The following is a 17353-nucleotide window of genomic DNA, read 5'->3' as shown; positions in this document are numbered from 1 at the left end:
CAATCTCTTATTACATCAAATAATGTTCTTATTTTGTAGTGTAGGTTCGTGTTGTTCTAAATGTTTATAACAACACGTCTGTTATATATTTATTTTCGCTGATAAATGACAGAGAAGTGCTTTAGAACTCGTGTGTGACTCATCCAACAGGGGTCCTTTCACAACGTCTGATGCAACGCAGTTTTTAATGTAAAATATATTTTATGTAATACAATTTGTGTTGTTTTTATACCGTTAACGACCGTTTAACACAGAACGGAGCACACAATTGTTATTTGTTATTGTTACAAAAAAATTAAAAATATTTTTTTTTACCCATGTGTCAGGTCCGTCATTGTTTAATGACGTCATCAAAGGGCTTTTTTTTGTAGTGCTGTTGTGTGGTTTTGTAGTTCTGTAACAAATTCTGGAATATACTGGGTTACCTGTCCACAGGTTTGCTGTTGTGTCAGTAAATTTGACATATAACTAAATTATATTATTAAATTAATATGGAAATACGCACCTTTTAAACACAACATCAACTGAAACAGCTTAATATATATATTTAGCCTACAGAACTATAGTTTGGCCCCTCTACAAGAATTGACCCCCAGATATGCATGTAAAGTTGCAACTTTCTCAAATTAATTTGTACATATCAAATAAAGACAAATGAATGTTGTACTGCATGTTTTTGAAGATCAGTAACACAGTTGAGGAGTGACACATCTCTCACATAATATATAATATATAATATGTGAGAGATGTGTCACTCTTTTTTTTGGAGATCAGTAACACAGTTGAGGAGTGACACATCTCTCTCATAATATAATATATATATATATATTATATATATAATGTATATATATCAAATATATTTATATTATATATATTATTATATATATAATAATATTAATTATATATAATATATATAAAATATTATATATATATAATATATTTATTAAATATTATGTGAGAGATATGTCACTCTCTTTTTTGGAGATCAGTAACACAGCTGAGGAGTGACACATCTCTCTCATAATATAATATATATATATATTATATATATATAATTCAAGATTCAAGATTCAAGATGTTTATTGTCACGCCGGTTGTACAGGTACAAACGTGTGAAATACTTTTCGCTAGGAAGCTCCATTAAATAATAAATTATATTACATTTACATTGTTTTTGTGTAAGAATGTGTCAAATTAATTATAGATTTAAAAGTCTGATGGCCTGGGGGAAAAAACTGTTCCTCAGTCTGCTGGTGGGAGTCCTGGGGGTCCTGTATCTTCTACCAGAGGGCAGGAGGGAGAACAGGCTGTTGTGGGGGTGTGTCGTGTCCTTAATGACCCTCAGGGACTTCCTGAGGCCCCGCTGGGTGTAAAGCTCCTGCAGGCTGGGCAGCTCGCACCCGGTGATGTGTTGGGCCGAGCGCACCACCCTTTCCAGCGCCTTACGGTCCACGTTGGTGCAGCTGCCGAACCAGGTGGTGAAGCAGCCTGTCAGGAGGCTCTCTATGGTGCCCCGGTAGAAGTCCCTGAGGATTTGCGGTTTCAGTCTGAATGTATATATATATAAAAATATATATAAAAATATATATAAAATATATTTATATTATATATATAATATAAATATATTTTATATATATTTAATATATATAATAATATACATTATATATAATTTACATAAAATATTATATATATATATAATATATAATATATTTATTAAATATTATGTGAGAGATGTGTCACTCTCTGTTTTGGAGATCAGTAACACAGTTGAGGAGTGACACATCTCTCTCATAATACACGATCTTTGCTGCGCCGCACAACGCCCTTCAGTTCCGCCCAAAAGGGGAAATGACGTCGGCGCAGGAGAAGATGGCGTCCGCAAAGCCTGCTGTGGAGCGCTGATACATCAGAGATCCATGGTGGAGGAGGAGGACCTGCTACCGTCACACCGGCTCATGTAGAGCCGAGCAGAGAGGGGGGTCGGTTCTCTATCGTCTCGGGCAGATGGACGACACCATGGCAGTGCTCCGCTGCTGTCCGCTTTCTTGAATCCCGGGAATCGAACCCGCTACTTCATGTCCGAAGGAGGCAGAGGAGCCTGGTCGCAGAGGAGCTGCCGAGGTGAGGCGGAGGAGTGTAGCCGCTAAGCTAACGCTGTTCCCGGGTAGACTCAGTGTCTGTACCTCCTCTATAGCTCCAGCAGCTCCTCCAGCTGCTGACAACACAGATCACCACCAGGACAGACAGTGAGGCTGGTCCGGCAGCGGGCTACAGATATAAACACAACACAAACACAACACATAGCTACAGATATAAACACAACACATAGCTACAGATATAAACACAACACAAACACAACACATAGCTACAGATATAAACACAACACAAAGCTACAGATATAAACACAACACAAATACAACACATAGCTACAGATACAAACACAACACAAATACAACACATAGCTACAGATATAAACACAACACAAATACAACACATAGCTACAGATACAAACACCACAAAGCTACAGATATAAACACAACACAAACACAACACATAGCTACAGATACAAACACAACACAAAGCTACAGATATAAACACAACACAAATACAAATACAACACAGATATAAACACAACACAAAGCTACAGATATAAACACAACACAAATACAACACAGATATAAACACAACACAAACACAACACATAGCTACAGATATAAACACAACACAAAGCTACAGATATAAACACAACACATAGCTACAGATACAAACACAACACAAAGCTACAGATATAAACACAACACAAATACAACACATAGCTACAGATATAAACACAACACAAATACAAATACAACACAGATATAAACACAACACAAAGCTACAGATATAAACACAACACAAATACAACACAGATATAAACACAACACAAACACAACACATAGCTACAGATATAAACACAACACAAAGCTACAGATATAAACACAACACATAGCTACAGATACAAACACAACACAAAGCTACAGATATAAACACAACACAAATACAACACATAGCTACAGATATAAACACAACACAAATACAACACAGATATAAACACAACACAAATACAACACATAGCTACATATATAAACACAACACAAATACAACACATAGCTACAGATACAAACACAACACAAATACAACACAGATATAAACACAACACAAATACAACACATAGCTACAGATATAAACACAACACAAAGCTACAGATATAAACAACACAAATACAACACAGATATAAACACAACACAAACACAACACATAGCTACAGATATAAACACAACACATATACAACACAGATATAAACACAACACAAACACAACACATAGCTACAGATATAAACACAACACAAAGCTACAGATATAAACACAACACATAGCTACAGATATAAACACAACACAAAGCTACAGATATAAACACAACACATAGCTACAGATACAAACACAACACAAAGCTACAGATATAAACACAACACAAATACAACACATAGCTACAGATATAAACACAACACAAATACAACACAGATACAAACACAACACAAATACAACACATAGCTACAGATACAAACAACACAAATACAACACAGATATAAACACAACACAAATACAACACATAGCTACAGATATAAACACAACACAAATACAACACATTGCTACAGATATAAACAACACAAATACAACACATAGCTACAGATATAAACACAACACAAATACAACACAGATATAAACACAACACAAATACAACACATAGCTACAGATACAAACACAACACAAATACAACACATAGCTACAGATACAAACACAACACAAATACAACACATAGCTACAGATACAAACACAACACAAATACAACACATAGCTACAGATACAAACACAACACAAATACAACACATAGCTACAGATATAAACACAACACAAATACAACACAGATATAAACACAACACAAATACAACACATAGCTACAGATATAAACACAACACAAATACAACACAGATACAAACACAACACAAATACAACACATAGCTACAGATACAAACACAACACAAATACAACACAGATATAAACACAACACAAACACAACACATAGCTACAGATATAAACACAACACAAATACAACACAGATATAAACACAACACATACAACACATAGCTACAGATATAAACACAACACAAATACAACACAGATATAAACACAACACAAATACAACACATAGCTACAGATATAAACACAACACAAATACAACACAGATATAAACACAACACATATACAACACATAGCTACAGATATAAACACAACACAAATACAACACATAGCTACAGATACAAACACAACACAAATACAACACAGATATAAACACAACACAAATACAACACATAGCTACAGATATAAACACAACACATTTACCTCTTAAACATGTGTGCATAGTTACATTTGTTGTGTGTATACAATGGAGAAAAAAATGTAACATTCCTGGATTGTGACCTCATGCCATTGATAATACTGCAAATATATAAATATTGTTATACCAGTGGGCCATATATAGGCTCAGTCACCATTGTGTTTCCTCACTTGGCTATAGATAGTGACTTCACAGACATTTATTTAAATGAAAATATTTGAGATTGACACTTGAAGTACTTATATACTTAGTTATATTCCACCACCACAGTTTTTTTGCAGGACAAATGAATGTTGTTGTTTTTTTATTCGTTTATTGTTTATTTGTTTATTTATTTTGCACAATTTCAGACTACACAACATAACAAAAACAATAAATGAATAATATAAAGTGCAGGAAGATGCAAAAACCCCACTGGGCTTATCTGAAGCCTCCACCTAGAGACATGAGACAGATTAATATAAATAAATAATATGACTACATAATAGTGATAACAAACAATTAGAACAACATATATAAAATAACAATAACAATACAGTAAATATATAAAAAAAAGTGTGTGTGTTGCGTGGAAGTGTATGGTTATTGTTTATGAGGAGGATATTGATTTAAATATAAATAAAGACAAAGACTTTTTTATTTATTATCAGAAATATACATACACCAAGACACTGTCAATTATCATAACCGTAAGAAAAACATCTTTAGGTTGAGCATGGGCAACAATTTATATCAAAGATAACATTCAAATTGAATAAAAATAAAGTGAAACTGGTCAAGGAACAAGTAATACAAAAAAAATTAAAAATAATAAATAAATGATTAATGAAAACTGATTGTGGCCAAAAACCTCGGGTGATTTACATTTTAGTTCATATATAAGTGCAGGGAGCAACTAGTCAACTAAGATTTCTTTAGTCAATTAGTTATTTTTATGCTTTTTTCATGCTGAATGACTTATTTCTAAGAAACTCATGAGCTCATCTCTCATCTCCGGTAAACACCAGATTTAAAGTGGTGCTTTTGTGTGATTCTTTGTGGAGTTTTACAGATCTGACGATTAAAAGTACGAGTGTTAGTTGACTAAGAATTTCTTTGGTCGAGGAGAGCCCTAAAAAAAAGTAAATTGTGATCCCTGCTTGCAAAGCCCCCTGAATGTGTCGTTGCACATTTGATTTGTTTCCCCTCCGTCTTATTGGTCTTCTTCTTGTCTCCTCTGTCAGAACCAGGGAAACACAAACACAGGAAATGCGAGCGGCCCCTTAGCACTCAGCCGTCAAAGCCTGTGATTGTTCGCCCGGGCTCCAAAAGGTACGGGTTTCTCTCTGTCTGCAACACTGCATGTTAAAATCAAGCAAACCCCTTCCTGTCACTATTAACTCAGCACCCATCTTACCCATCACTCCTCTCTTTCTTCCTCCTCACCACCTTTCATTGTCTTCTGTTTGTTTGTCTAACCTGGAGGTTTGTTTCCAACCCGTCTGACTGCTCGTGTTTATTGACTTCAGTGTTATTATTACTCATAAAAACTATGAAAATAAGATACAAGTTGTATTTAACTGGAATGATCATTTAACCCTGACTTCATTAGGACATCACTAACATTCATATCATAACATGCATTTGACTAAATGGACTCGGAAAGTAACCATAATGAAGTTTCCTGCAATTAACACAAATTTGACTACGGTTTTGTAATGAAATATGAGAAGTGAAGAGATTGAAAAACACAATAAGGCCAAAAGTATGTGGACCGTAGACACCCTTGTCCACATGAGGTATCGAACAATCACACATGAATGTAACGTTCAGGTGTCCACATACTTTTGGCCAAATATATTTAAAGGACCAGTGTGTAACATTTAGGGGGATCTATTGGCAGAAATGGAATATAATATTAATAAAAATGTTTTCATTAGTGCATAATCACCTGAAAATAAGAATCGTTTTGTTTTCGTTACCTTAGAATGAGCCGTTTATGTCTACATAGGGAGCGGGTCCTCTTCATCGAGCCGGTCGCCATGTTTCTACGGTAGCCCAGAACAGACAAACCATTGTGTTAACTTTTTCTGTTTGGGCCGGAGTCGATAATGTTACTCGCTCCAGAACGTCACTCCGTTCAGCCACCAGGAAACAAGACACGGGAAACCTCTGTTGGTCTGGAGGAGCTGCAGCAGTTATTTCTGCACAAACGTCCACTGAACATTCACTAGATATTCTCAGAGCTAAACTAACTCTGTCTTCTGCTCCACTGGCTCACGTGCTCGCTCACAACATCACACACACAGGGTCCAAAATTAACACCCACCAAGCGCCAAATGCGGGTAGATTTTCCGTTTGGTGAGTAAATCTCAGGTGACGGGTAAACGTTTCTATCAAAATAGTCTTGTAATAATAAACTATTCACGGTAAAACTGAGAGTCTGTACCGCGTTTTGGTGTCATTTCGGGCGTGCTGCTTCTGTCCTCTGCGCTCTTTGTCGGAGTATGACCCACACACACACACACACACACACACTGTCTGCTTTATGTTAGCGAGTTTGTGTAGATATAATTTCAGTAGAGCTGGGAGGGGGGAACGAGTGCACGCCGTGTTTGTTTACTGGAAAGTTCATGTGTTTTTTGGGGTGACAACGAGACAAGACCGGTTTCTGCCAGACAGTGTATTGCAAGCCCAGCGGCCGGCAACGTTAACAAGTCGAGAGCGCCCACGAGCGTGAGACTGACGAGTATGACGTTAGTAGTAGCGTTATAGCTGTGAGCGTAGCAGTGCAGTGTGTGTACAGCTCAGACTGTCGGTGAATAAATGCTACAACTCCTCAAGACCCGAGCCAAGTTGCCGTGTCTTACTTGCCACCTGCTGATTAAACTGAAGGCGGTTAGCCCCGAAGCTAGCGACAACAACGGCCCAGGTGGGCTGAACTTTAAGGTGGACCAGCTATTCTCATTTTAGTGACTTTAGTGACTCCACTCCTCTGAGTTTTGCTCAGCTTTCTTTTTTCTTCTGTCATATATCGTCATATTCTTCTACACGCTTTGCACACGCGATCTACAACCTCACCGCTGGATGCCGCCAGATGTTACACACTGTCCCTTTAACATGCACAGAAGTCCTTGTATGGCTTTATTTTGTTATTCCAGTTTGCAGACGTTCATGCTTTAATGTGGCGGTTGTGTTGGCTTTGTCGTCCAGGTGATTGACGCTCAGAAAAGGGACATTGTTAGCATCTACTGGACACAAGGGGCACTGTCCTCTGATTGGCTCGGACAACCCCCTCTGACATGCCCGTGGCCAATCAGAGGTGAGTGTGCTGTGTGTGTGTTTGTTTTCATCGTTAATGAGTGACTGAGTTTGTGTGTGTTTTTTACTTTTTGTGTGAAAAAACGAATTAAAATTAAATCTAAGTTTGTGTGTGAGACTTCTTTATGTCTTTGTGATTTATGTGTGTACACAACTGTGTGTTTTCATGCCCAAGAAAATGGATGATGATGCAGGAATTTCCTTTCTCTCTCTTTATTTGTACCAACCTCTCCGTGTTGCAGTGGAGCAGGTTATTTCCCCAGTGTGTCAGCGCAGAAACACACACACGTTTGAAAAGAGTAACGGCTTGTTTAGGATGCAGCAGCTGAAGTGCTGAGCTTTTAATGCAGCCGGACGTCCTATTGAATGCCCTTCCAGTCCCAGACTTACTTCATCCAGCAGCACACACACAAACAAACATAACCTTTACCTCGGAGAGACTCGCAGTGTTGTGTCTGCTGAGTTTATTTTTGAATGAATTCCAGTTCATCCCTGCTTTATGTTGGCACCAGACAGCTGTAGCCAAGTTCACCTTCTACATCCGTTCTAACGCTGTGTGATTCATACCTCACCCCGTCTCCGTCCCCCACCTGCTCCTGCTCTCCGTCATGCCTCCAGGTGTGTTATGTCGGGGGCAGATGTGGAGGTGTACCTGTCCCAGGTGCACGATGGGAGTGTGTCGTCGGGCTTCCGGGCGCTGTACGAGGAGCGTCTGCTGCTGGATGTCACGCTGTTGATAGAGGAGCACCACTTCCAGGTACACAAAGAAAGCTCAAAATGTGCGTTGCTTTTAAATGCACAGTGTCTCAGATTGTATGATACATAATCTCGGTCCTGCATGGATGTCTTTGGGGAACTTGGACATTTCAGTCACAGATCTGCTCATAAAATTTGAATAAATGAACTCGCTGGATGATAGGAAATCTTCTTAGCAACTTTGAAGCTGGAAAAAAACGTCAGGCCTTTTAATACCTAATGCCTTTTAAATGTCCGAGCTTTGTGAGATATCCATGCAGGATATGTAGTTTATGGTCCTGGATCAGGACAAGGTGTGGCAATAAGTCAGAACTAGAAACGTTTTGGCCTTTACGAGCGACATTGCTGCATTGTCGTTTATGTAAACACGTGATCATCCGCCGTGTCCATCCTCCTACAGGCCCACAAGGCGCTTCTGGCCACCCAGAGCGACTACTTCCGGGTCATGTTCACAGCAGACATGAGGGAGAGGGACCAGGACAAGATCCACATGAAGGGGCTGACAGCCGCTGGGTTCGGCCACATCCTCCGATTCATGTACTACGGCTCCCTGGAGCTCAGCATGCCCACCGTCCAAGAGATCCTACAGGTAACGCCACACACCCACTGATTGACTGACACTGCTTCGCCAGGACTCATGAAAAACGCGGATACAGGAGTTGTCCAGAAGCAGCATTTCATACATCTTTCACTATCATAAAACACTCTCACACTTTCCTCCTCTCACTTCCTGTCCCTGCAGGCGGCCATGTACGTCCAGCTGACGGAGGCGGTGGAGTTCTGCTGCTCCTTCCTGCTGGCCAAGATCTGTCTGGAGAACTGCGCCGAGGTCATGCGCCTCCTGGAGGACTTCAGCGTGGGCGTGGAGGGCGTCCAGGAGCAGCTCGACAACTTCCTACTCGAGAACTTTGTCCCCCTCATGAGCCGACCCGACTTCCTGTCCTACCTCAGCCTCGAGAGACTGCAGGTTCGGTTCTTGTTTGTACGCTTTATGCAACAGAAAAGTTAGAACTATGAATACAAACACAGTGAAACACTTCCTGTGATAATGTGGTGGTGGTTTTTACACTAATTAGCTGAATTAATTGTGACTAAAAAATCTACTTGTGTAATGCCAAACCGTCTTTTTCTCTGAACCAGGCGTACCTGAACAGCGACGCTCTGAGTCGCTTCCCAGAAATCGAGCTGTATGAAGCTGTCCAGTCGTGGCTGCGACACGACCGGCGGCGCTGGAGGCACACCGACACCATCGTGCAGTCCATCCGCTTCTGCCTCATGACTCCCGCCAACATCTTTGAGAAGGTCAATCCCGCGTTCTGACTCCTCTTTCCTGACAGGAATCCTCCGCAGGTTTACTGACATTGTTGCTTATGTTCTCTCCTCCTCATCCTCTTCACAGGTGAAGACGTCAGAGTTCTACCGTTACTCCCGACAGCTGCGGCAGGAGGTGGATCAGGCGCTCAGCTACTTCCATGATGTCAACCAGCAGCCTCTGGTGGAGACGCGCTCCAACCGCATCCGCTCCGTCCGCCCGCAGACCGCCGTCTTCAGGGGAATGATCGGTCACAGTATGGTCAACAGCAAGATCCTGCTACTGCAGCGCCCAAAGGTGTCTGCTCGTTTGTCTGCCTATCAGGGCATGTGTGACTGTTTCTAGTGTTTATACTGAAGCTCAGGTATCATATCGTTATTAGAATTAAAGGGATAGTTTGGATGCTTTTAAAGTGGGGCTGTATGAGGTACTTATCCATAGTCAGTGTATTACCTACATACCTCATACAAGCCCACTTCAAAACACCCAGACTATCCCCTTAAATAATTTGAAACCATTCCCATCCCAGCTGTTTATGCAGCACAACTTTAATCTATTAACATGTTGTGAAATCAGTCCGCTGTGTTTTGATCCCTCAGGTGTGGTGGGAGCTGGAGGGACCTCAGGTGCCGCTGCGACCCGACTGCCTGGCTATCGTTAACAACTTTGCCTTCCTGTTGGGCGGAGAGGAGCTCGGGCCGGACGGGGAGTTTCACGCCTCCTCCAAAGTCTACCGCTATGACCCTCGACAGAACTCCTGGCTACGCATGGCTGACATGTCTGTTCCCAGGTTAGAGGAGCCCGGAGCTCTGGGTGTTTGTTGTATTGTTTTGCTCTGACCCATAAAGTGTTGTTGATGTGAAATGCTCTCCTTCGTTGTCACATTATGTTAATTTCAAGGTGATTGTGCCGCCGCTCACAGACTTTATTAGAATGAATTATTCATGTGTCGATGCATATTCATGATGTTTGTTGTCTGCAGGTCAGAGTTTGCTGTGGGCGTCATCGGCAAGTTCATTTACGCCGTAGCGGGCCGCACGCGAGACGAGACCTTCTATTCCACAGAGCGCTATGACATCACAGAGGACCGCTGGGAGTTCGTGGACCCGTATCCTGTAAACAAGTACGGTCACGAGGGGACGGTGCTCAGCGGGAAACTGTACATCACCGGCGGCATCACCTCCTCCTCCACCTCCAAACAGGTGTGCGTGTTCGATCCAGGGCGGGAGGCAGGAGGCGGGGGAGGAGGCGGCGGCGGAGGAGGAGGAGGAGGAGGCGGAGGAGGAGGAGGAGGCGGAGGAGGCGGAGGAGGAGGAGGAGGAGGAGGAGGCGGAGGAGGAGGAGGAGGTGGAGGAGGCAGCTCAGGCGGGTCAGACGCACACAGGACACGCGCCGGCCGAGGCCCGCTGCTGCCCGGCACCCACGCCAGCTGCTGGGAGAACAAATCCAAAATGAACTACGCCCGTTGCTTCCACAAGATGATCTCTCACAACGGGAAGCTGTACGTGTTCGGAGGCGTGTGCGTGATCCTGCGGGCTTCCTTCGAGTCGCAGGGCTGCCCGTCCACCGAGGTTTACGACCCGGACACCGACGAGTGGACCATCCTCGCCTCCATGCCCATTGGGCGCAGCGGCCACGGGGTGGCGGTGTTGGACAGGCAGATCATGGTGCTGGGCGGTCTGTGTTACAACGGCCACTACAGTGACTCCATCCTCACCTTCGACCCCGACGAAAACAAGTGGAAGGAGGACGAGTATCCCAGGATGCCTTGCAAACTGGACGGTCTGCAGGTGTGCAGTCTGCACTTCCCAGAGTATGTGCTAGAGCACGTGAGACGCTGCAGCTGAGGTCTGCTCCACAACAAGCCTCCTTTTTATAGAAATGGGAATGCACTGTTCGAGGACCGAAGCGTCCCGCTGGGAGATCAGGTGTTTACAGGTGGGACACTCGTCTGACGCGCAGGCTTTTAAACCAGAGACCAGCACTCGCCTTCAGGTGAGGAATAACATGGCCGGGGCCATACGTCTGCTGTTCTTAATGAAGCCAATTGCAGCGTGGCGTCGTGATGACGTCACATGTTAACAGTCAGCTTTCAGAATTCTCAGAAAATTATGGAAAAATTATTTGTGGGGAGAAAAAAAGGTTTAATTCTGCTGGTTTATGTTTCCTATTCTACTACTCACCTACTGTATTTAGGCTGTCCAGTCAGGCTCACTGCAGGAACGCACTGGAAGCGTCACATCCATTTACAAAGGGACCTTTTTTTATTTATTTCATTTCACCACATCCTGTCTGAATCCGGGTTCTCTGCCTGCACATGTTGATCTATTTAAACCTCCTGTATATCAAGTTATTGAGAAATAGGTTAGTGAAAGGCTATTTCAAACAAAAAACACCCTATGAGATATATTTAAAAGCATACAATCAGGTATATAAACAAAACACTATATATACTGTAGTGTAGCTAATTCTATAGCCACATATATGAAGCAGATCCTGCTGCTGACGCTTCGATCTGCTACCAGCCGTCAGATTATCTCACTCACACATTTGCTTCCAGTGCGTTCCAGCTTTCAGTCCTACTCCTGCTCTTTACTCCCAGATATCCAGCATACTGTGCTCATGTTCATATTACATCACTGTGTCTCTCCTTCCTCTGAATACATGTGTGAGCTGAATGCAAGATTGAGAGGAAAAAAAAACCCCCACATGGTACACGAGGGCTCATTCTTCATTTGACGTCATGATGATTTTTTTTTTTTTTTAGATAACATGCATTAGGAAGGAAAAGGTCTTTCTGTATCCGTCTAGTCACTGGCAGTGTTTTACTCACTCTCATCTACATTCCCTGCACTTTATTATTATTATTGCTGGTTCTTCTTGTGGCTGTTGGGTGTAAATGCACAGTTTTTACCAGCACTTCAAAGCAGCTGCAGTATTACAACCTGCTGTCATGTTCCAGACATTCACACACAGCGTCTGAAATTAACCTTCTGGCTTGATGAGTAACTGAAAAATGTACACACCATGAAATATGCAGCTAGTTAAGTTGTTTAAGAAACATCGGGCCTCATGCAGGAACATCTTCGTATTCTTATCCTGAACTGCTCGTACCATCGTTCCCCGTCTGATTCACCAAAGGATGCCTGCTCCGCTCCGTTTGTGGGAAGGTTTCATTCACAAAACAAATGTTACCAAAGAGTAAAAAGAAGACTTTCACACTGCGGAGCTTCAAGTCTTGCTGTTTGAAATGAGCAAACAAATTTAGCTGTGTCAGTTTTAAGGACAAGTTCCGTCACGATACGATAATATTCAATTCAGATATTTGCTGATATGACGTGAGAAGTCTGCCACGATACGATACGATTCAATTCAGGGGCCTGCGATCAATATGAGATGATCTCATACAGTACGCCCATCTAACACGATCAGATATATCAACTCACAAAATGCAACTAAATTGTGTTTTGACAATTTTGATTACTGGGCTCTTCCAGACATTTAAATTAAAAACAATCTATTCTTTTTAATAAAAAGAATAAAAATAGACTTCCTGTTGTTCACTATAAAGCTCCACATTTCTCACGTTTAAGTGCAAATGTTTTTTATTAGGGCTGTCAGTCGATTAAAATAGATAATCGCGATTAACCGTACATTATTTATCTGTTCAAAATGTACCTTAAAGGGAGATTAGTCAAGTATTTAATCCTCTTATCAACATGGGAGTGGACAAACATGCTGCGTCATGGAAATGTATATATATATTTATTATTGGAGATCAATTAACAACACAAAACAATGACAGATATTGTCCAGAAACCCTCACAGGTACTGCATTTAGCATAAAACAATATGCTCCAATCATAACATGACACATATTTTGAGGTCAGAGGATCAAGGGACCCTTTGAAAATGCTCCTTTTTCAAAATGTATCACAAATGTGGAGCGTTATTTAGCCTCCATTGTGACAAGCTAGTATGACATGGTTAGTACCGATGGATTCATCAGGTTTTCTAGTTTCATATGATACCGGTATCTTAAGATACCGGTATCATCTAGCTTTAAAACTGAGCCCGCTACAACCTAAAAATTGCAATGTTGTGTTAATGCCTTAAAGAAATTAGTTAAAAATTTGCGTTATTATCGTGTTAACTTTGACAGTCCTGATTTAATATATATATATGTATATATACACATATATACACATATATGTATATATGTATATATATACATATATATATGTATATATACATATATATATATATATATATATATGTATATATATATATATATATATATATATATGTATATATATATATATATGTGTATATATGTGTATATATATATATATATTTATATATGTATATATATACATATATATAAAATCTAAAACCTCTCAATAAATGTGCAGCCATGATGATCTGGTGAACAGAATAATAATTTTGCATTAAGTTTGTGTTATGTATTTTACTTTCGTTCATTTCGTTACCATATTTAAACTCCAAATTCATTCAGATTTTAGCGTTATTATTATATATATTATTTCACGACAAGTCTGCACCACGTCTTTCTTATCTCAGAGAATATTATAAAAGAAGAGAAGTAAAAATGACACAAATTCTCTTAAATGGCTCGTACGCTTTAATCCTTCCGTACGCTTTAATCCTTCCGTACGCTTTAATCCTTCCGTACGCTTTAATCCTTCCGTACAGCCGATTCCTGCATGAGGCCCTTCGTTTATTTACCTGTAAATTGGTCTGATACATTTCATGATTGTCACGTACAAAACCAGGTTCAGTGTGTTTAAATGCCAGCTCGTATACAACCAGTAGAGCTCAGTATAACAAAGACTATCAAACAAAACCAGCCAGTGTTTTAGATGATTTTTACCAGTATGTCCACCAAAGCTGAATATGTTTTACCAGCGCTGTGCAGTCAGCTGTGTTAATTTCAGACATAGAAATGTCACCCGGAGCGCTTCGGTCATATCAGAAGTTTCTGTTGTCGTAAGAACTGTAAAGCTTTCAGCAGCCCAGCGAGCTCTGCTCCATTACCAGCCCCATGTTTCCACATATTTATTTTTTTATTTTCATGAGCCAACTGTGAAAAGGGCTAGAGCACATACTGATGCACTTCAGTCTGTCAGCCGTGTATTTAAGCTGTTAAGTTATTTTCTGCTTTCACTGAGCTATGCAGTAACAGTTGTAGGGTTATTTATTACAAGAATCTCATTGTGAATCGTGTCGTTTTTACTTTTGTCCTCTTTCCTCGGTTCATCCTCGGCCGTCTGTCCAGTCCTCCTCAGCAGCGCTGCATGCGGCTAATGAATGGATGCTTTGAGAACACTTCCAGTGTAAGAAGAGATAATAAGATCAGCAAGTAGTGGAAGTATGTTAAGTGTATTTAGATGGGTCTTAACAGATGATGAACAGGTACAGTTTTAAAGGAGGGTCCGTTTATTCACGTCTCCAGCAATTTTACATTTTCCTGTATGCAAATTGTCATTCACCAGATGTTACATTTACAGGTGTGCGACATGTTTTTGAGGGATCTGACATGAAAACACTCTTTTTAAACTCACTGTTCTTCGTATGAACTGATGTCCACACACACAAACCTCTCGACTCCCGAGCTTTACAGTGTTCATGTGACGCCACTGCGGTTTGTCTTTGACGCTTTGTGGCCCTGGTAGAAATCTTAGATTGTGTACACGTTAACGCCTCTTCAGCAGTGAGAAGTTGTGTGTTTCACTGTGGACTTCATAAAACATCTTTATTTTTAAAAAGGGGAAAATATTTGACAGCAAAATAATGTTTTCAGGAAATACAGTCGGGCTGCAACTAATGATTACTTTCTTAATCAATTAAATGTTTCGTCAAAACATTTTGAAAAATAATTTCCCAGAGTCCAAAGTAACGTCTACAAACTAGGGCTGTCAATTAATTAATTAATCGCATGATTGTCCATAGTTAATCCCAATTAATCACACATTTTTTATCTGTTCTAAATGTACCTTAAAGGGAGATCTGTCAAGTATTTAATCCTCTTATCAACATGGGAGTGGGCAAATATGCTGCTTTATGTAAATGTATGTATATATTTATTATTGTAAATCAATTAACAACACAAAACAATGACAGATATTGATCCAGAAACCCCCACAGGTACTGCATTTAGCATAAAACAATATGCTGAGATCATAACATGGCAAACTGCAGCCCAACAGGCAACAACAGCTGTCAGTGTGTCAGTGTGCTGACTTGACTATGACTTGCCCCAAACTGCATGTGATTATCATAAAGTGGGCATGTCTGTAAAGGGGAGACTCGTGGGTACCCAAAGAACCCATTTACATTCACTGATCTGGAGGTCAGAGGTCAAGGGACCCCTTTGAAAATGGCCATGCCAGTTTTTCCTCGCCAAAATTTAGCATAACTTTGGAGCGTTATTTAACCTCCCTTACGCCAAGCTAGTATGACATGGTTGGTACCGATGGATTCATCAGGCTTTGTAGTTTCATACGATGCCAGTATCTTCACTCTAGCTTTATAACTGAGCCCGCTACAACCTAAAAATCACAAGTTGCGTTAAAACAAATTTGCATTAATGCGGTTATTATCGCGTTAACGTTGACAGCCCTACTGCAAATGTCTCGTTTTGAACTACCAACAATTGAAAACTCAAAGATCTTCAGATTAGAGAAGCTGGAACCAGCAAATGTTTGGTATTTTTGCTTGAAACAATTATTAGATTATCAAAATATTTGCATTTGTTTTATTTCAATCGACTAATTGATGAATCGACTATTAGTTGCAGCTCTGATAAGAAGCCATCGCACTGTAGCTTAGAAACTTGTTTCTATTCTAAGATGATTAAAACCTGGTAAGCAGAAGCTAAGTGAAAATAAGGAACACTAGGTAAAAGGAAAAATATTATTTTTGCTTTCAAACTGCTTTCCCCCTAAATTAAAAACTTTTTTTTCTTTTTTCAAACATTTTTATAGTTAAAATTGGTTCTTTCTCCATTTCATACCCCAAACTATTGTTCTAACAAGATCTTATATTCCTGTTTTTGCACTTTTTTTCCCTGATTGTTTAATTTTCAACTCCAAAACCTTCAGAATAACCACAGAAGTGTCACATGTGGTCACACAGCAATGATCCCACAGTCAGAGGCCTCTTTAACGCCACGTCTCTTATGTGTCGCTGACATCATGGACATCACATCTGCCACTCTGCAGTCCTCTCGCTGCTGCTCCTCTTCCTCCTCTCATGTTGCTGTTAAAAGAAGAAACGTGTAACCGATAAAGTACTACTGTCCTGATTTATGGCACATCCAGTCATAGCGCAGCATCCTTTAGTCCACCAGTCTTCAGTCCGTCAGTAGGAAAACAGAATAGAGGATTTAAAAAAAACATACCTTGCTGCAACGACTGTATCCGAAAAAGAAAGAAAAATCAGATTAACATACCTTATAATCTGAGTAGAAACTCTTTGGAAACGATTTGTAACTTCTTTCCAGAAATAAATGTTCATATTGGTCAACTTTCA

General features: G+C 40.4%; 1 protein-coding gene across 3 annotated transcripts; it reads left to right on the top strand.

The window, feature by feature from the left end:
- Nucleotides 1–1839: 1839 nt before the first annotated feature.
- On the top strand, nt 1840–17353 carry klhl15 (kelch-like family member 15). Of its 3 annotated transcripts, none has more exons than XR_012592142.1 (10): nt 1840–2121; nt 5658–5745; nt 8353–8491; nt 8891–9079; nt 9233–9457; nt 9631–9792; nt 9890–10099; nt 10402–10592; nt 10785–11797; nt 15099–17353. XR_012592142.1 is itself a non-coding variant. In XM_074621708.1 (10 exons), the coding sequence occupies exons 3-10, from the start codon at nt 7716–7718 to the stop codon at nt 11647–11649; spliced, it is 2001 nt and encodes a 666-aa protein (XP_074477809.1). In that variant the 5' UTR covers nt 2069–2121; nt 5658–5745; nt 7627–7715; the 3' UTR covers nt 11650–13215. The 3 variants fall into 3 exon arrangements, 2 of the variants coding, with proteins under 2 accessions (XP_074477808.1, XP_074477809.1); XM_074621708.1 differs by lacking the exon at nt 15099–17353 and adding an exon at nt 7627–7735 and having other exon boundaries at nt 2069–2121; nt 10785–13215; XM_074621707.1 differs by lacking the exon at nt 15099–17353 and having other exon boundaries at nt 10785–13215.

The sequence above is a fragment of the Sebastes fasciatus genome, chromosome 21 (genome assembly GCF_043250625.1).
Source record: "Sebastes fasciatus isolate fSebFas1 chromosome 21, fSebFas1.pri, whole genome shotgun sequence".
Lineage (NCBI taxonomy): Eukaryota > Metazoa > Chordata > Actinopteri > Perciformes > Sebastidae > Sebastes > Sebastes fasciatus.
This window is presented reverse-complemented; position numbering and strand designations above follow the sequence as displayed.